The 21412-nt window shown below is 41.7% G+C and overlaps 1 protein-coding gene across 1 annotated transcript in view; it reads right to left on the minus strand.

Moving 5' to 3' along the window:
• sntb1 (syntrophin, basic 1) overlaps positions 1 to 21412 on the minus strand; it is a 37404-nt gene that overhangs the window by 4930 nt on the left and 11062 nt on the right. Inside the window, exons 2-7 of the mRNA XM_061080443.1 lie at positions 18458 to 18701; positions 11288 to 11405; positions 11047 to 11133; positions 9699 to 9835; positions 8709 to 8905; positions 964 to 1193 (exon numbers count right to left, since the gene is read on the minus strand). Of these exons, the coding sequence (XP_060936426.1) occupies positions 964 to 1193; positions 8709 to 8905; positions 9699 to 9835; positions 11047 to 11133; positions 11288 to 11405; positions 18458 to 18701 (1013 nt within the window). The remainder of the gene's footprint in view (positions 1 to 963; positions 1194 to 8708; positions 8906 to 9698; positions 9836 to 11046; positions 11134 to 11287; positions 11406 to 18457; positions 18702 to 21412) is intronic.

Genomic DNA, 21412 nt, shown 5'->3' on the forward strand with positions numbered 1-21412 from the left:
AAACATTAAGTTGGTCTAGATTACTTTAAGTGCGGCCCCTGAAACAAGAGCCACCTGCACTTCCACACGGTGAGCAGTAAAAAGATTAAACCTCTCACAGTAAGTGACAGGTTATTTTTTTTAAAGAAAACTCCACTCTTGGACGCTCTCACCTTGGAGAGCCTGTGTTTGTGTGATTATTTTTATTACATGAGTTATTTTGTGTTGAAGTGCTGTAATTCACTTTCTGCCGTAGCACTCTCCCTCCGCCTGACTTCTATACTTCTGTTTCGCTTCATTTCCCTGAAGGCTTTTCTCAACCCCCCCGAGAGTGGCTATGAACTTGTTGTTGTTTACTGTGAGTTGTACACGTCCACAGCCAAGTAGGCTCTATATTGTTTGTTTTATTTCCCATCATCCTAACTTGTAACGCAAAACTTCAAAAGCTCAGTTAATGGTATATTTCTAGAAGATGAAAGAAAACCTCAGTCGGACTTAAAACAGAACAGCTGTGTGGGAAATTAAATTCAAACAAAAAAGTCAGTCCTGTGCCACATTTGATAAACATAGAATTGAATTCTGGTACTACTGCTGCAAAAACTGGCACATCAGCCTCTTTCATGGAGGTTTCCTACCTGTGGGCTTGTTAAATGTAGGTGAATGTAGAAAGTGATTACTACTCATATTTCTTATATTCAAATAAGTAACTCAGTATAATAATCTGTTTTTAGCAAGTTATACTCTGATTATTATCCACTAAATTGATACCTATAATGTAAAACCACTTACAGTTACTTTTAGTAACAAAAGGTACAATATTCTAAGTTGGATATTTACTTTACTTAAACATTTTCTCTTTCAGGTTTCCAAGGAAAAAACTGAGGACAACAGCCCTCCTGTCAGAACATGCCTTATTACATTTTGTGCATGAAAATATTAAGCCTTAGAAATACATGTATACATGTATTTAAAAACAACACTCACAATCTCCCCCTCCTTCCCTCCAAAGTCGAGGGCCAGCATGCGAACTCCGTCATCCGAGGACATCTTGAGTTTTTCGTAGGGGTAGGAGAGCAGCACCCTGGGCCTGGTGGGAGTTGGAGCTCCTCCCTCTTCCCCGTTTTCCCCATCCTCCAGTTTGGGGTCCGCCAGCACAGAGAAGCCCTGTTCGTAGTGAATCACCAGCCTGCACTCCTGACTCTGGTACATACAACCTGATGACACACAAAGATGATGCTTGTCATTGCTAACAAGGCAGTTTTGTCCCTGCATTAATAATATAAGTGGAAATGTGAATCCTGGTTGTAGAGCAGTTACAATGATAAGTTAGTTAGAGTGTATGGAAAATACAGAGATATTTCAAATAAATATTATGGACTTCAAAATTGCATTTCATCTGCGTCTGTTCTTGGAAAATCTCATCTCCTCTTTACTTTGAAAAGTTTTCTAGTTGTTGTCCAATAGCTTTAGTGCAGAGCCGTTCACTATGATTAATGTCTTATGAAAGTAAGTTGGAGTTTTGTACAAAGTAATTTCATTTCCTGTGTTATAAATATAGAAGACATGAATGACATTCATGCAGATTGTTTCCAACACCTAAACTGTGGGCCTCTGATTTGCATTTCATTAAACACACACGCACACGCACACAAAAGAAAACATTCACTTGTTTTATAATTTTTTTGCTCAGAAGCAAGCAGCAAATATATATTCAAAACATTCAGTTGAATAACATTGAATTACTGCTCAGCTTCATATTGCAGTGTAATACAGTGGATTTATTATGATTTGATAACAGAAAAAATACTTAAAACAAAGACAACAAGATAGAATCTTGTGTTTTTTCAGCTTTCATTTTGATATACTAAGAATATTCTTGACTCTGTTTTCTTCTTACTTTTCATTACACATAAATAGTGTTTTATGTTTTCCTGCTATTTATTATGCAAATAAGGTTAAATCTAATGATCTGCAATGAATACCACCTTCATGAATATTATAATGTCCAGAGGTTTTTCACATTTGTACCAGTAAGGGTGGGTTAAATGTTAGAAGAAACTTCTCAGACAGCACCAGTTTTGGCAAGAAGCGACTAAGAAACTGCAGGACGGCCCACTACACTAACACACTACATTTTTCATGCTTTCCTTATTAAAACATATTGTACCATTTTGTTGACGGGGGTGTTCTATCTTTAATGCTGCTGCGGACGTCCTGTTAACACATAAGTAATCCGTGTCCCGTGTCTCCTCTCTTAGCTGTGGATGACACATTACAATTTCAGTGACACACTCTTCTTTTCACGTGCAGACCGTTCGACTGAGTGCGTAATTTATGTGTTCTACCACATTTGTGAGCACTTCATGTCCCACTCTCTCTCTGCTCTGCTCACAGCATGGGTCTTGCTGGAAGCGGAGTGTGCTATCTTTATCTGCTCTCACCTCTTTCTTTTGCCTCTGCTTTAATGAAGAACCTTTTTCCTCTCCACACTGCACTCAGTCTTATTTTATTCAATACCTTGACAGAGTTCCCCCCCCCCCCCCCTTTCTCTCTTGACGACATCTGATCCACCAGGAGGAGTGGTTGTGTGACAAAGGGACGGCGAGCGAGTGGAGAGTAGTAATCTTTTCCATTGTTTGCTGACAGACTGAGCAGGATGTGCGCGTCTGTGTGTGTCTGTGTGTGTGTACTTTTATCTTTGTGAGGACCATTTTAAGCATAGACCCTACAGAGGGAGGACATTTTGACTGCACCTCACTTTTTCAAATGCTTGTTTGAGGGTTAAGACTTGGTTTTATGGTTAAGGTTAGAATAAGGTTAAGGGGCTAGGGAATTATTATGTGTATATATATATATATTTATACTGAGTGTCTTCATTAAGATAGAAATACAAACGTGTGTGTGTGTGTAGCATGTATGAAGAGGACAGTGTTGAAGTGTGTACTTATGACTGTGTGAGTGTGTGTGTAATGCCTCTTTGCTGGGAGGAATAAGAGCAGCATTTTCCATTCGGCAGATCCTGAACGTTAGGACGAATGCAGATGCCTATATGAGTGTGTGGCCTCTCTCTCTTTGAGCTATACACTTCCTATGGAAATGTGTTTACGTATACGTATGAGTGTGTGTGTGTGTGTAAGTGTGTGAGTGGTCTCTATTTGTGGGCCTGCTCCAGTCTTTTTTATCTGACTCTCAAGAGGCTGTTTCTCCGTCTACTATGCCAAATCAAAACACGCTAATCGCCATTTACGCATCTAAATCCTTTCCTCGCTCGCCTCTTTATCAAAAGGCGATTATGAAACACACATTCACGTCTCACTGTACTCAAACACAAATAATTCATCTGTCTCTACCCAGAGAGTAGCATGTGAATGGGTTGAACTGTAATCAAAGTATTAGTAATGCACGATAAATTGCATTTGATTTCAGGTATTGTTTAAAGTTTTTTTGCACATTTTATCGATGTAAGACATAGTAACATGGTTTCTTTATTCACTTGTGGTCGTTCAGCAGAGGGATAAATTAATGATAAGCACTGAAATATCTTATTCACAATTACAAACCGGGCTTCAAAAGGTGAGTCGAATTTGTTTGATTACCAATCAGCAGTAATCGCTGTAAAAGTGATAAGTTAATTAAGATTTAAAAAAGAAGTTTGCCTAAATTACAAACAGGTCCACTTGTAAAATAAAACTGCAGATTTATTCATAATGCCCATGGGGGGCTGCCTTTACATATCTAAATTATAGATGGAGCTTCAGATCTGTGCAGCCACCCATCGATCCTTCCACCTTTAAGGGTCATGGGGGGTGTTTGAGAGGCAGGGTGCACCCATGAAAGGGGAAAGATAAAGTAACCAACCTTCACTCTCACTGTCTCACCTACAGTCACTTTAGAGTCTCCAATCAACCCTCACCTCCCCCCCGATGTACATGTGTTTGGACAGTGGGAGGAAGCCACCTGGAGAAAACAGCTTCAGGCTCAGTTCAGGCGAAGGAGCAGCTGACTGACATCATCTGTTCCCACCATGCTTCACCATCTTGGCGACCAGCTTACCACTGACGTCCAGTTCAGACCCAGTGCCAGTGTCCAGAGCTCAAACTGTTTATTGCTGCAGCTCTCTCTGACACATCTTCCTCTTGTTAATGGTCTATATTTATCGTTTAATCTAAAAATTAACACTTATATCTGTTAAGTGAGGATTATCTCTCCCAACAGAATTCACATTACCGCTTAGTTTCTTTGAGAGCTCCCCCCATAGAGCAGAGCCTGTTCCGCCGAATCTAACTGCATCGTGGGTTTGAGCAGCAGAATGTTACATTAATCCATCCTCTCCTTATCAACTGTGAGCCACACTGAGAGCAGCAGGGGCGGGTTGATTAATCCATCAGGAAGTAATGTTGATAAGCAGAAAACTGTGAATCAAATGGAAAAAAGAGGCACGCTCCCTGTCGGATATACGGTTTTATATCCAAAAGAAACAACATTCGTCTCTTAATGCGTCATATTATTTTCATGATGTATTATCAACAAGGCAGGACAAACGTCTCCCTAATGGCATAACAGCCGCAAATGGAGCAAAGAGAGCAGGGTCTTTGTCGTGTCCGGGAGTGAAAATGAAACCCGAAACTCGACTCTTCTACCTGAGAGCCTTGATCTTTGGGGCAAGCCGGGTTTCCCACCAGAATACACTCACACACACACACATACACAAACACACACGGATACACATACACGAACACAGAGAAAGGGGCTTTTCAGGCTCCAACAAAAGCCCTTCTCTCTGCCTGGCGGTGAGTGGAAGGGGACAGAGGAGGGGAGGGAGGGGTGCGAGTGATAACACCGAGAGAGAGGACCTGAATGAAAGGGGGCAAGAGAGGGACAGTGGGAGACGAGGGAGAAACCAACTCTGTCAACATAACAACAGGTGGAAACGTTAACAGGTCATTAAAGGACAGAACCTTGGTTTTCTCAGCCGTTTGTTTTAAACGTGTAAATGATATAAGCAGCAGGTAAAGCACTTCAAAGTTCCAAAACTGCTTCCCACTGCGCTCGTCTTCAAGTGTCACAGCAGGTTAATGGGTTAATTTCCCACACTGAGGCAAAATTGCTTTTTTAAAGTGCTCTGTTTACCTGGTCATTAAGGAAACCCAATCGACCTCCGAGACTGAGCCTGTACAGCTGTCACCTGTGACACCACAGGTCTGTAACAAGGAGCAGTAACTTTAAACGGGTAAACTTATCATAGAGTCATTTTCATTCTGTGGTTCAAGATCATTCTTGATATTGGAAACAGTAGATGAGAGAACAACGTCACTACTGTACACTGGGCTGTACATAACAATGGAGGACGCATTTCTATTCCTTCCACTATCCTGAAATCCCAAATATCCAAAGCCAATCCACAGCCAAAATATCACGGATACGAACTCCGTCATCTTATGCATTTAGAGCATCATAGTGTTTCTGCCTGTTTCTTCAAATAACGAATCAAAGATAAAATGTTATACTTGAACAAGTGTGATAACATTAACCTTAAATTACAGATACCATCTTAGAGAAAAATTTACTTGAGGTGTATTTTGACTTTTCAGTTTGGTCCATGTCCCATCCAGTAACAGTTTTGACCTGTATTGCATCCAGCCACCAGGTGGGGTCGAGACGTTTTGACCTCACTTTTGAGGAGCAGTCGAGTAGTCCAGCACTTCATTTAGAAGCTGTCCTGGCACTTTTCAGTTGCTGTGTAGCTTAATTCAACATATAGACTAAAAACTGGGGCGAAACAACTAGCAAGTTTGTTTTTTTGTATGAATTAAACCGCTATTACATAAACTGGGAAAGGGGCTGAGAGGTGGATTTTATTATCACTGAGCAGCACCAGGCTGTTTCACCATTTCACATTTTCTCTACGCTGGTAATGACGTCAAACATGATGATGACATACAACAACAATAACCTTGGCAAATTAGTATATAGTGATTAGTGAATGATGTCAGACACTGTACATCTGCAGATCAAGGGCAAGTGTAAGAATTGCAAGCTCCAGAAAAGCCTCCAAAATAAACCCTAGCATCAAACTATGTTTTTAATATTATACATTATTCTCTCCACTCCCATCATGGATCACTGCTGAGGATCAAACTATTGAGTTTTGTTATGTTCATTAAGACCGACAAGTAAGACAAACAATAAAAGACACAAAGGCTGGGAAACTCAATGTAGAGACTACATTTTTTGCGATAACTTATCCTGCTAATTCCTTAAAATATCAATGTCGCCTTTAAAAAGTCACATTGGACACAATGATAACAGAAATAACAGCAGGCCAAGTGTCGGTGACATTTGATTTCACATCTGAATAAACTACTTTCCCATTAAAATCTCTCAAAGAATGGCCTGCTGCCCGTTAAGTGATCGAGAGTAAATCTATCTTCAGAGCAAATCTTTATCGCGAGCTCTGACAGTGAATAAACCACCGCATTGATTTATCTGAATGTTACGTGAATGAAAAAGCCATCAAGGTCAGCCCGACGAATCCTCAGATGGCAACTGTTGAGAAATGTGTGAATCGACAAAATATCACACTCCTCCTCAGGAAAGTTCCCCTCAGAGGAAATGGAGGGCTTAGTGCTCACATCAATCTGTTTCTGAAAAGTTACGGGATCCATTTGAGACAGAAAATAAATAGAGAGTGATGAAGATTATATAGGATTCCCATTTGTCTCATTCTTGTCTCCGACTCATGTAGTATATCAGCTGTACAGTACAAAATTAGAGATGCTATAACAAATATTTTTGTCTCTCAAAGGCAACGTCAGACTGATTGAAATTCTAATTATTGGATGGACTGACATAAAATCATAGTTTATACAGAATGAATCCCAATGACCTGTAGATCCACTGACATCAAGCACCACCATACTTCTCCAGCAAATTCGGAGGCAAGCTATTATTTGAGCCATCTGTGACCTTTTCAGGGGGCCCAGGGATGTCCAGTGTACTTGAATGGTCGTGTGTATTACTAGTATCACATGCTTGGCTAGACTAGATTTCCATTGAAAGAAGAAACGGTATTGTGAATATATCCCTCTGAGCTGGTGGCAGTTATGAATGTGGAAGGAAGGATGTGGTGATGATGCAACAGAAATGATGGACGCAATTATACTGAAAATATTTGAATGTTCTTTCAACAAGGCCCAGGAGTCTTCATGTGATGGTGGCACAGTGGACGCTGCACAGGTCTACTGAACATTTCAAATTCATGCTGATATCCTTACTTCAGTCAGACAAATAATTCTCTTGTTTTTTTCTTCTCTTGCATTTGTGAATTTGATAAATCTGTGGCAGGTATTTCTTTTCTCCTTTGATTAATTGCTGGTTGGACATTGCGGCAATATGAAAAGTAATAAAAAGTCTTTAATATTAGTGTGGACGTAAATGTGGCAACCCACCAAACACGAGCTGCCCAGGGACAAAGAACACACAACCCATGTAGGCTCAGCGCTTTGGCTGTTAAAGAGCCAGTAAATACAGTAAATAGTTAATAAAGAGAGAAACGTTCATCTAATTTCAATCAAACGTGACTACAAATGAATACTAATGTTGTTGTTGTTGTATCTGCGGGGTGTATAAATAATAAGTTTGCTAACACACTTGTTATATAAACGTGGTGTGACGGTGATCATTTGTCAGTGTTAAGTTTTATTTCCATTGTCCCCAGGTGTCCAAAAATCAATTACCTCAGGTTTGAACTTTATCTGTTGATTCCACTGCTACAACCCGTCGATATTGAGCAGCGTGGCTCCGTCTAGACAGCGTTTGGTCACGGGACTAAACAAGATGTCCTCCTGACGCCGTAACCTACATAATCTGATTGTCATCACATACCTCGGACTAAAATTATAAATCACGCCCTGCAGTGCCGACGTGAATGAAGTGCACGCCATGTCGATCACAGCATTTCTTTAAACCTGGATAAGTGGGTGCAGACGTGTCTAGGGAGTTTGGGCCAGAGTTTGGTGGCGATAACAGCTGACATCGAGGGCGTGGTGCTGTGGCCGTGTATCATTTGCTGCTGAATCTGTGCCGTTTCATGTATAAGTGCAGTTTGAAGTGAAACTTTTGGCATTGGTGTTATCAAAGACAGGGAGAGGCGGAGGGGACTCCAGGGACAAGCGCAGTTCCCAGGACATTTTGTGCTTAGAGACGGAGAAAGGCAAAAGAAAAAAAAAAAAAGAGAGGGGGGGTATTCTGCTGGAATTCCCTGGTCGACCGATACCCAACGCTAAACACCACGAACACACACACACACTCACACACACACACACTAGAATAGCATTCCTTTCTATAAATAGCATGTGCTTTGTCTAAATCTTCCATATGGCTGTCAAATTATATCACAAACCCTCCTCTATCCCAGTGGATGTGGGAGTCTGTGCTGGTGCATGTCTACTTTTTGCTTTATGCACTGGATTGAGAATTTATTTTAGGCTTGCGACACCTCCGGCAATACTTACCCTTGTAAACTCTCAAATCTCTGAGGATAGGTTTTGCTGCAGCGTGCCTGAACACGACCGACGGAGCACCAGTGAATCCAGCACATTGACCTGTACAGCTCCCTGCACTCTAACCACAGCCACACATGTGGGCTCCTCTCTGTTCGATGGGGTCTGATGCACAATAAGTGTGCGTTACTGTATCTGAATGTTGATTTGTCATTTATCTGCACTCACTCGTCGTGACTTCTTTGATCATCTCAGCAGAGGCGTGACATCCGTTCACTATGTGTCTGGTCCACAGGGACAGATCCTTGGTCGTCTCAGCCCGGAACAGGTGAGTCTCGATTCCGAGTCGTGTGCCGGTCCGAGTGGCGAAAAACAGCTCAGTGCCAGAGTGAGGGGACCCCCGGTCGGGACCAGAGTGGACCAGGCTGAATAAATACAAAACACACAGGCACTGTCAAGCACTATAGAGAGACGGAAGAAGACACTTTATATTATAAAGTCCCTTCTTTATAAATATCCCTAGTGGTTGAAGGGAAGGAAACTTCTAAATTATCTTTAATTCACTGTGCTTCACAAGTTCAGAAAAACTTCTGGTCAAAACTGGATCACGGAGAAAAATGATTTGTTTACTGAGTCAGTAAAGCAAAGACTCAAAGGTCAAACCAACAGCGATGACTAAATAAAGTCTACAGTCGTGCAGTTCTAATTTTAAGGGAAAACAATTATCAAGATGGACACAAAGTAGCTGTTCAAAAGAGTGTTTTGAGTCCTTTGCAGTTAAGGTGAAATAAATGCTAGAATGGTTGTGGTAACGCTAGTCAATCTAGTTTTTAATAAATAAACTATAACTAAAAAGGCACATTACAGACTGGAGCACACCATTATAAATTATTTTCATAAAGACCCAGGAATTATTATCTGAGAAATCAACAACAATGTTGAAAGATTACAAATGTTAAAGAAACTGAAAATAAAATTTGTGGATCTGCACAAAGGTTGTATGGGTTCTTCCCCAAGTTTTGTGGTCATCAGTTTTTCTAATTTTTTTGTAATATGTGTGAAATGTGTAAAAACATACACATCTTTGTCGGTGACAACACAGTAAATAATAAAATACATTTCTTCAAATTGAATTTCTTACAATTAGAACAAATATTTCATTGTACAACTTCACTGTGTGTGTTGAGGATCTCCATTTTCATAAGGCAGTGGACCTACCGTGTTGCTAAAAGTGGATAAGTGTGTTCAGGAGCCTGCCATGCCTCCTTGCTTCGTGGCAGACTGTCGTACAGCAGCAGGTCTTTCTCCGTCAGCACCACCAGCACCGGCCTCCAGCTCTGCTTCTCACTCTCTGTCTGCAGCACGGGCAGAGAACTTATTAGACGTGGACAGCTGAGATTTCATTATAACAACATAAACAGATCCTCATTAAGCTGTAAAGTGAATAAAATAAAAAAAATCCAATATAATTAATCATAAAAAGCTGCTCAATTACAATTTCAATCAAGCAGCTTTATGCTGCAGGATTTTGATGCCTACCCTTTCTTCTGTTTATCACAAATCATGATGGAAGTAGAGAAGTCATGATTCTGAGCCAACAAGTTGCTTAATGGGACTAATGTTGTGTCACAGAGAGGAACAGTGTCTATTTACTATGTCCCAGCCTGTGTGTACTTAGCAGTGGGTGTAAAACCAGTTCTCACCGCTCAACTTAATCCACAACCGGGAACCCAAACATTATTTTTCTCTCCCGAACTCTCTGCTATACGTTCTGTCTCTCTGGGAATAGCTGAACATAAAGGTGGTGGCATGTGTGCAGGTAGGATAACAACACATTTACTTTGCCGTGCCCCTTCGCCCCCCCCCCCCTCATTGGTAATGAGCAAACCCCTCACTTCCCTTTCGGAAACACACGCTTTTACTCTTTTAACTTAGGACGCACACACCCCCCTGCATTTCATTTGACAATGCTCCATAACTATTCTCATTATGAAAGCTTATCTGCAGCCCAGCCATGGAATCCTAAGCTGCTCTTTGAAGTTCTGCCTCAGCCAATCACAACGAGGGATTTAGAGGGTCAAGGGTCGCCTTTTTAACATAATAGAGAATATGTTGCTAAGTAACAGTATTGTAATGCATTTGAAGGATGAAATGCTGTCAGATTCATGAGGACTGAATTAGGCAAGTGTGTGTGTGTGTGTTTGCACAGGTGTGTCTGCTTGTGAAAGAGAAAGTGAAGCTGACTCGCTTGTGTGAATTTCAATAATGTGTTCATCTGTGTGTACTGTAGATATGCACCAAGCAAGAATGTGCATGCAAACACAGGTACAAGCACACACACACGCGCACACACACACACGAACACACTTATGCATATTATTGCATATTTGGGTATTATAAAGAATTTGCACTCCCCGTTTCTCTCACTTAAAACACAAACACAGACACACACACTTAATGCATATGATTGCAAATTTGGGTATTATCAAACATTTACACACCGTCTCTCTTCTCTCTCACTTCACCGTCTCTCTCCCCCCCCACCACCACCATCACCAACACTTACCTTCCCTGCCAACCACCCCAGGTGTCGTATCTCTCTGCTGCCAATTCCCGTCCTGGCTGTGTTCTGGATGACCTCTGCCAGCGCCCGCTGTGGTGAGATGACAGTTTTGAGGATGGATGATAGTTCGGGAAGTGTTAGATCCTAAGCAGCTCTGCAGGAGCTCAATCACGGCCATTGAAAATATCTAATTCTGATGGTTACACTAATGATGAGAAAAAAATCAATCAAACCAAATACCGACCTGTGCCAGTGTGGATGTGACAGCGTGCATGGCAGAGAACCAGGACAGGGCAGATGGTTGATCCGGGCACCGCAGCACCACAGTGTGCCGGGCGTCGGGGGAGTGCAGCTCCAGTTGTCTGGAAAAGAAGATTAGAGGAGTTCAAACCGCTTTAACCTCTCTCCGCTATCACTGAGGGGAGCTCTGACACCTCTGCAGTTCCGCATTTCCTTTTTGAATATTGAAAATCTATCCCAAGCCTCGTCAGGTCGACCAAATTTGACTCAGTGTCGTCTCAACTCACAGGGAAGCCAAACGTTGAGCTCTGAGAGGCGCTCGTTTGTACCCCCCGCCTGAGAAAGGGAACGCGGTCAGAGCGACGCAATGAAGAGCACCGGAATTTCTGTTTATTCAAGTCAATGCATCCTCTGTGGGCCATTTGACACAATGCAGTCTCCCACTGAATTTCCATAACTAATCTGCTTATATCATATGGGAGAATTTGTGGCCTCGAGGGAAATGCATTGAGGATGCTCCCCGTCTCACTGAATGGCTCTTTTGATTGTGCACGCAATGAATATGAATTTTAAGAAGCTACATGTGGCAGCCGTTACAGAGCATAATGCAGCGTGTGGATGTGTTTTATTGTAGTGTCAATACAGTCGGCGTCGGTTTGTGTGGAGTAAAACCACAAGAAAAATACTGCAAACAGGTAAATTAAAGCAAAGGTTAGGTGTCCTCTGTCCTTTTTGGAGGAAGAAGAAAAGAACCACATTATAACTAACTTTGACACGCACTATTAATTATAACTAGGCCTAGAACCTGCCACCAAGAATGTGGATATTTTGCCAACTTGACTTTTTCCTCTGCTTATGAGCCTTTCATCCACACACAAACAGTATTTTAAGTCACTAGAACAGAGATTTCTATAAAAACTCCAGGTGCAGATTTTCAAAAACTCTGGTTCCTGTGTATTCAATGTAAATTTTAAACACAGCGTTTGGAAAACGATGACGTCACGTCCTATTTGCGCATGCCTTCAAGCATGTGCCTGAAGCAACAACAAGCTCAACCAATAAGTTCACTGAGCATGCTCACAATTATCCTCTCTCGTACTTGGCGCATCGCTGGTGTTAACATTATCGCCACCTACTGGCCACACAAGTTTGTCGGAGCATTGAAGTCGTTTTTGCTTTCTCATCTGGACTGAATAAGAACGATCTAAAAAACTATCCTCAGTATTTTAGACGCTTTTGAGGGCACGATAAACCAATCTTGCATGTGTGCTTCATGCTGAGATTTGCAAACTCAACTGTTTGTCATCATTTGTTAAAGGTGAGGCAGAATGTAGACATGTTAAGTTTTTAATCTCATATCAGCAGGAGGTTGCTGTACAACCTGCTGCAGGGAGCACCCAGGGCAATTTTGTGGGAATGAAGATTGAATTTCAACTCACGACGTGAATGGAAATGAATTCTTGATCCGTTGTGTGTACCAGCGACTCTAAAAAACTCGAGCATGTGTGTTAGCGTCCCTCTGGTGTCCAGGTGGTCCTGGTTTTTAAAAATAAAGAAACCACTCTAAACCCAGCGTGGTTTCAGTTCTGCAAACATGCAGCTTTCTTTATTCACACACACACGCACACAGACTCTGGGGACCAGGAAAAGCCCCAGTGTGTGATGAATCTGCTCTTCCGTAAACCCTCAGAGGCCCGGGAGAGCGTCTAGATCAGCTCCAGGTGTGTTGCTCTGTTCTTGTTACAGGGTTAAAAATAGAAGTGGTGCCCGAAAAAGGCGAGTTCATTAAAGACAGACCGGGGAAGGGGCACAAGGGGAGGACAAGGGGGAGACTCCTTGACCAGAGGTTTGTTTGGTAGAGGAGGACAGTGTCAGTCTGACTCCAACAAGTTATATAAGACTTTATCTGCCATTTTCTGGAGCGACTCTGAGGCCAAGTCCTCTCGTGTCTCACATGCATGATACAGGAATGTGGGGACATAGAGGGGATCAGTGGGAGAGCAGCTCACGAACATGATGAGGTGGATTTGAATGTCGTCTGGTACTGCGAGCTTGAAGATTAGTCTCAAAGTTTATCAAAGCACAGTTGTCCTCACAGGATTATCTCCGCATACACAGGAAATATGTATTCATGCTCGCCAGCTCTGCTCCAGAATACAGATGTGCACTAATTGTTCCTCGAAATATTCATTAATGTACTCTTCATGCATACATATCGGTTTGATGAAAGAAGGCGTTTAACTTTTTAAAACAATAAGACAAGTTACAACACGGCAGGAAGTCTCATCTTTCATAAAAGAAAACCAATTCAATTTATAAAAATGTTACAAAAATGTATATAATCAGAAATAAGCTATTAAATGAGTTACACAAAAAAGAAAATACAACGCAGACAGACTCCGACCACAACTGTTTTTACGTCTTTTTCAATCGAGTCTTGACTCAAAACAAAACTGACGTCTGGTCTCAAATCTTTAAATGTTAATAAGAGAAATGCAAGGCGGCTGCGAGTCTGTCAAAGGTCTTGAGTTCTGACTTTAAATGATTTGACATTTAAACATTTTTCCCTGAAAGTTGCGTGATGCCATTTTCTAAAGATAGCTGAGTCCATTCAAGGCAAAGACCTAAAAATTAAATATGCTCGGCCCGCGTTTTGCTGTATTATTTATGTTTTGTACTGTTCTGGGATTTTAACATACAACAGCATAAAGTTGGGACTCTCGTACTGAATAAAACTCACAGATTGACTGATCCTGACTTGACAAAAATGGAAAATTGAAAAAAGACAAGACTTTGCGTTTCACATTTGAAGAATGTGTGTGTTGGACACTATCTGGGTTCAGACATGTTCAGTGGGCGGCAACCAAGTAAAACATGCCAGGGGCAGGATATGAGGTGTAAATTGTGTTGCTGTTGAAATCACACTTTTCAACACTGGCGTCGGCCCTTGTCCCCAAAAGCTCTCCAACCTCATTGTCTTTCCAAGCTGATATCTTCGTCAGCATCTCCTGCATATATGGCACCTATTTTTTATTCTGAGATATTTGTGTGTCACATGTTAGAAATGGCATCAACACACCCAGCTGCTCACTGGACTCAAACAATTTGCTGACATTTTACTACGGGCCTGGCAGGAAACGTTCTGGAAAATGTCTGGAACATCTGACTCAGAGGTTTGTTTTCTCTCAAACAGTCCCTCAGTAAAATGTCGGCACATCTGAAAGCAGCACAAGAAACTGGGCTGAACAAAAAGTAAAAAATGATAAATCAATAATGAAAATAATCCTGATTTGGAGCCCTAAATCCTAATTGTTGTTACCCCTACACACCTATGTTTTCTCAAATTTGAAGTCTCTAAATCCAAGCAGAGATAATCCCGTCACCACCATGGGGGTTGTTACTTTTCAAACTCCACAAAGCTTCATCAAGGTCCAGAAAAAACATTTTGCAGCTATTTTCACAGGTTGGGTAAAACTCCTAATCCTAATCTCTGCACCACAAGTGATAAAAATCTTGCACATTTTTTTGAATTAAATTTTTCATGAATTTGACAAAAAGCTATACTTTGTCCTCAAATGTTCAGGTGACAAAAAATATTTCTTCTCTTCTCTTATCCTTTCTCCTTGTGTGTCCCACCTCTGCTCATATTGCTCTATCCTGTCAGGCTTGAACCCACTTTAAACAACATCTGCTGAAATGAAAACAGAAACCCTCAGAGAGCTGCTACATTGCACTGAGTCTGGTAAAAACAGAAAAAAAAGAGGAAGCAGGATTTCACTGTCACTCAACATAGAGCTTTTCAAACCAATTTGGCTCTGAAACCTCAAAATAAGAAAAACAGAGAGTAGGTTTCATGTTTCCCTGCGATTTTTAACTTTCTGTGACCATATGGTCTGGACATGGATTAAACACAGTCAACCAAATTCAACATTGGGTGTCCCATTCAAACATTTACTAAATATTTGCTAGTGAGTCAAAGCGGAATTTGTCCTGGCTGCAAGGAACTTCATAGAAAAACAGCTTGTCAAGGTCAATTTAGCAGAGGACTGTGTGTTTGTGTGTGTATGTGTGTGTGTTTGTGTGTTTGTGTGTGTGTGTGTGTGTGTCTGTTTCCGCCCTAGGGTTTTATCAAACCACAAAGCAGTCTGTTATCTGTGTGAAGCAAAAACTCACCATGTCATCAGATGAGACTTCTTGTAAAAGTGAAGGACCAATAAACTCAAAGTTATGACAAATAAAGTCAATGTTCATCCCTATCGTGCTCTTTAATACCTCATCTAAGATTTGTACATGTACAGGTCTATGCTTCACTGAGCATTATAAAAGTTATGATCACATTTTATTGCCGATTTTGTGTCAGTTATACAGATTCAGATCTCTGAACAACTGACTCCGGTCTCGTCCTCACAAACATCTATAAAAACCTGTAAATGTCCTGTTTTTAAACAAACTGACCTCATCGGATCATATTAAATTAAAAGCTGTTTCCACCGAGAACCTTTCCATTATTTTTCAGTTCAAGATTCTCATAAATGGAGCTTGAACTTGGATTCATAGACGACAGTCAGTCCGTCTTGTGACGTCACTTGTGGCAGAAGCTGAATTACCAGCCTGGAAAACCTGGCAACTGTCCCCAGGGCCTCAGGGCCGCGGCTTCACTGGAAATGAATCTGGGCTTATGTAATCAACTTCAACTACGTTTGGGAATCAGCTGACATGATGAGGATCTTGAGGTGGGCTCTTTTTTTATTGCCCAACCTGCATCGTGTCAAAATCTAGCTTAAGCCTGGTTGTGTTCAGCACATCTACAACATACCCATTAAAATGATATGTGTTACTTGTTACATTCATACACAAAGATACATCTAAAGTTGACAGTTTGTTTTCTTGTCACCTGGCAACAGGCGGAACTCCCTCTAAACCTTGTCTGCTTACATTGTATAAATAAATGAGATAAACCGTTTTAGTAAAAGGAGCATTACCACAGACTGTATAAACAAATGAGAACTTAGTAGTATGGATATAGCCTCAGCTAAAGCCTCCAAGCACCACCTGCATAGTTTAGGCACATACACGTGTGAATGGTATTGATGTTCTCATAGAACTCTAAGCAAGCCCAGGGTCATGTTTTCATCCAGTAGAGGACTATTGTACACAGGGGGTCCTACGTGGGGGGGCTCAGGAGCTACTTTTTGCCCTGAGCCCCCCCCCCATCAGCTTCATAAAGCCATACTCAATATTTGATGGTCTTTCAAACTAAGTGTGAGCATGGCTTCAGATCCTCCACATGAGGAGCCATGATGGTGCCTCAGGTGGAGAAGTTCAGATCTTCTCTGTTGGTGTCTTGCTCCACAAAGACTGTGAACATCACCAGCGTAGAAATGTTACAATCGCATTCACATCTGTTAAGAGCAATGTACTTTTTTAAATCGTTTTTTTTTTTTCCAGTGGCAAATAAGATACATTTTGCTCGTACAACAACAAGACAACAGAGAACCATCTGGTGTGTCCATGTAAGATGATCCTCACTTTCATTTTGTGTCTTTTGTTGTTTGTGAGTGCTCACGTTTAAATCTTTTCAGTTTCGCCGTCAAACTGTCTGTACAGACACAGAAAGCTGTCACTATTATCGCTCCACTTTGATGTTCCCTCCATCCTCTGAAGCTTTGAAAGTTGGTGAGGTTCAACTTTCTCCCCCTTCTCAAATCACACACATGCAGAGGGGGGGGGGCCCGCATGGGTGGAGGAACAGCGGGCGGAGATACACAGGGGATTGTGGCGAGAGAAAAAATAAATAAAACAATCGAGGGAGACTGATGGGAAGATGATGGAGACAGAGAAGTATTGATTGAGACGGATAAAAGAGAGCGCCGGGAACAAGAGATCACAAAAGAAAGAGACGGGGAGAAGACAAAAGGAGCAGAAAGACACAAACACACACACACAAACACAAACAAGTGATTGAAAAACAAAACAGAAAACGGCAAAGACAAAAAGTGGGAAGGGAAACAACACAGTTAGAGGAAAACAGAAGTAGGACAGAAAGCTCACACTCACAGCTTGACACCACAGAAATGAGAAGAGAAAATCACTTCCTTCCCCCAGTTCTGTTTGATTGGGCCATTGTCATATTACCGCCCAATTAACTTGACGACTTCTCCTAACAGACAACCCCCCCGCCGGCTCCCAACTATCTAAGAACTACTTCAAATGTCGTTTTGTAAGAAAAAGTGAAAACGGCTGGAGATTATATGATGTTGATAAAACACTATTAGCCAAGGAAGCTGCCGACCCACTGTCACTCGGCTGCGGCTGAGAAGAAATAGCTTACCGTGGGTTCACTATGCTTGCCTGACAATTATCAACCCCCAACTTTTTCATATTGGGGGTGTGGTCAAAGTTGAACGAAAATTAGATGAGGCATTTCCTCTGCAGTGGCTGTCACTGTTTCCCCTGGTGCATGATTGACTGTACCAAGTGAGCGTCCTGAAGGATTGAAACATTGATTGAAACGGACCAACAAGTATATATACCGATTGTTTTTAAACACACAATCTGGAACTTTGGCAACTAGGGGCCTCTCATTCAAAACAACAATAAAACCCCTCATTTGATGATGTCATGGAGCAGCGTAGGATCATGGGAGTTGATGTCATCACCACCGTTGCCGATGAAAATCAACCTGACGCGGCGCAAGTCGTGTTCATGGATGAGGTGATGTATTAAGTGATATTCATGGTATGCAGCACGCATCACTGAATAATAACTCAACTGGCTAACTGGCAAGCAGTTTGTATGCCGTACGTCCTTTGTACCAGAAGTTAAGCTGAGATGGGCAAAGGTAAAGTGACTATGACGTAATAAATGAAAACATCCCATTACCTTGATTAAAATTTGGGATTTCTCAGGGTATGAACATTGTTCTAACCCAACTAACAACTTGTTTGGGTTAGATCGTGTGTGTGTGTGCGTGTGTGTGTGTGTGTGTGTGTGTGTGTGTGTGTGTGTTTAGCTAAAGTTCAAGCAGAAATTAGTTAAGCTTAAGGTTATTAGGATTTGGATAAGGCGGTCTCAGTGAATGGAAGTCAGTGCAATGTGCTTACAATCATAGTTGTGCAGACGTGTGTGTGTGTGTGTGTGTCTCTTGTGTGTCTCTCTTGTGTGTCTCACCTACCTGTTCTCAGGGTCTGGCGTGGTCATTGCTCGGGTTACACAACACATCTTGAGCGGAATGCACCTTCTGTCGCCGTGGGGAGACAGGGAGGGCTGGGTGGTGGGACTGGAAGGGTCGGGTGAGGAGGGGGAGGTGATGGGAGGGCTGCCGATGCGGGGAGACTCCGGCGGGGGGGTTTCCCAGCCGATGTCTGACACAGCGGAGCCCTTTTTGACATACGGCGTTGCCTCACGCATGTACTTGACTGGGTGGGGAAATAAAGACAAAGCGATTTTCAGTGGATAACAGGGATATGAAAGCAGCAGATTGTTTGATTCAAATGTTCTGGAGACATATTGGTGAGGTAGAGGGTGAGTTTTAACACATTAATTGGCAAAACATAAAGGAATAAATCATCAGATTGTTTTAACACTTTCACACAGGATTCCACAGAATGCAAGTTACTGACCCAGGGTTTCCCCAGAAAACTTGCTAAGCCTGGTGGTAGGATGGCTAGAAGGCACCCGCGGGGGGGGGGGGGGTTGAGTCGGATTTTGAGCTGGACACCATTGTTTTTTATACTCTAAACATGTTGCACTTTGTTTAATATGCACACCTAACTTTTTTATTTTGAAAAGGGGTTAAATAGATACTTTGATATCTTTTTGAGTTGCACTGCTGACTTAACTTACAAGCCCTCTTTTTTATTTATTTTTATCACGTTGGAGTTGCTAGTTTAAACCTACAGTTTTGCACTTTAATATTTGAGCCTTTGTTTACATTTTGTTTTGTGCTGCATTAACATAGCAGTCAGGCCTCTTATTTCAGAAACAATGAACCGTAACAGTTTGGTTACCAATAAAAGGTAAACCTACTACTTCTTTGCTTTCAGCCAGCTACTCAAACAGACAAGCAACAAAATAACAAACAAACAAAATACACAGGCAAGTGTCGGCCTACTTTGAAATAAATACTTTGAAATAAAGGAGCGTTCTGATGTCTGACGGTCAGTGAAGGTGACGTATGTTCAGTAAAACACTGTGTTGAAGGAGCGTTCTGATATCCGAGGGTCAGTGAATGGGTCTGGGTGGGACATGTGACTGTTTGGACCAATAGGATGGTTGCTTGGGGATCGGGGCCATGTCTGTGATCGGGCTCAATGAGGAAGTGAAGTGTTGTTGATGTGCGCGAGTGACGGATTTTTTTTTTTTTTTTAAATAAAAAAAACAATCGACGCTTAGCCTGGCGGGGGGGGGGGGGAAGCCTGGCGGCCCGCCAGGCCTATACAGCACTGGGGGAAACCCTGCTGACCCATATGCTTATTTAATAGTTTGATAAAATGCTTAAGGAATAACATAACTTTTCATTATTTTAATACGTATTTCCAAGTGGTATTGTTGGCACTGTCGTCAGACAGATAATTTTCCATCTAACCGAGTTATCATGATAAAAGCTCATTCTAGAAAGGCCACCAACATAACATGAACTTAGTATGGAATAAAAAATATAGACAACTTGACCAACATAGTAAGGTCGACTTGAGACCTCAAATATTTCACACACTTATAGATAGCATTCCACTAAATATGCCTGAAAATAAAAAATTGAATTAAATTTTTTTATTAAAATCGCACTCTCGCAATTTACAGTTAAAACATTTCCTGCATCTGCACTAAAATGGAATGGCTTCTTCCCTGACCCACATTATTGCATCAAGCTTCATGGAAATGTATTCAACTGTTTTTGTATAATCTTGTCTACAAACAAGCAAACAGACGTGGGTGAAAGGAAAACCAATGAATGAGACAGTGAATCACAGATGCTTGTTTGTGGCAGCATTAGCAACACAGCAACAGCCATCAGCTTACTGTCCAAAGTAAGAAACAACCACAAGAATCCCAGTTTGAACCAGAGATTACCACTTTTACCAAAGCTTTTATTACTTTCTTTTTCATTGAATGATTGTCACGTCCAAGAGGTCACGGTTGGATGAGCCCCAGCAACAACCACAACGACAGCAACAAATTCACCATATCAGTGGCCTGGTGGACTATTTAGAAAATCTATGAAGTTTTTACTGTCCCTATCAGTCTCTTTACTGGCCCTGTCTATGTCCCTCATTCGCGCTGCACATGGGAGCATGAGTTCACTCCTTTCTGTCACGCTCTCTGTCTTCTTCACCTCCTCCGACATCAGAGCCATTGTTGTTTTGTCGGGTAGAGTTTCCGCAGTTACTCCATCGACAGCCATTCCAACACCACCTGGGGAAAGCTACCGGGGAAAAAAGAATTCCCCAACGCTCCTATGGTTTAGGTTGCACAATGGCAGATGCTCTTCCTTTGTGCTTCATTTACCTCATAATGAGTAAAACCCAACAATTGTTTTTGTCACTTGAAGTTTTAAGGAAAATCAATCAAATTTAAACGAGGCCAACTGCACAAAATGAAAACGGGTCTCTTGCTGTAGCTGGCTTTTATTATTACATCATTTAACAGGGGTTAATTAAAATTTGAGTAGAATCTAAGATGAACCTTGTGGCCATTTTTTGATGTAGAATGTATCTGAGCAGTTGCAAGTAAAACTGTGAGTCGCTGTTTTGAAGTTGTTGTTGACTTTGTTGCTGCAGGTCAGAGGAAGGATGTGTGGACAACACAGTCGTTCAGATACATGGCAGAAAGGGAAGCTGTTTAATTATACTGCCCCTGAGGCATTTACAAGGTATCACAGACTTACACAGTGCTTCAGACAGAGAGATAATTCTCTGCTACAGTTTTTCGTATAAATGACGCTTGAACTCACAAAAGGACTCTGGTCCACTGGTTTGCACAAAAGGGCGAGTTGATTTCCATTTAAGGAAACATAAGTCTTTATGTTCTAGCCAAATTAATTTGTTATTCTATCAGGGAATATGCAAATGAAGCCATCGGCCTTCTCCGCTGCCAGTTTGAAATGATCACAGCAAATGTCAAAGCGCCA

The sequence above is a fragment of the Limanda limanda genome, chromosome 11 (genome assembly GCF_963576545.1).
Source record: "Limanda limanda chromosome 11, fLimLim1.1, whole genome shotgun sequence".
NCBI classification, from domain to species: domain Eukaryota; kingdom Metazoa; phylum Chordata; class Actinopteri; order Pleuronectiformes; family Pleuronectidae; genus Limanda; species Limanda limanda.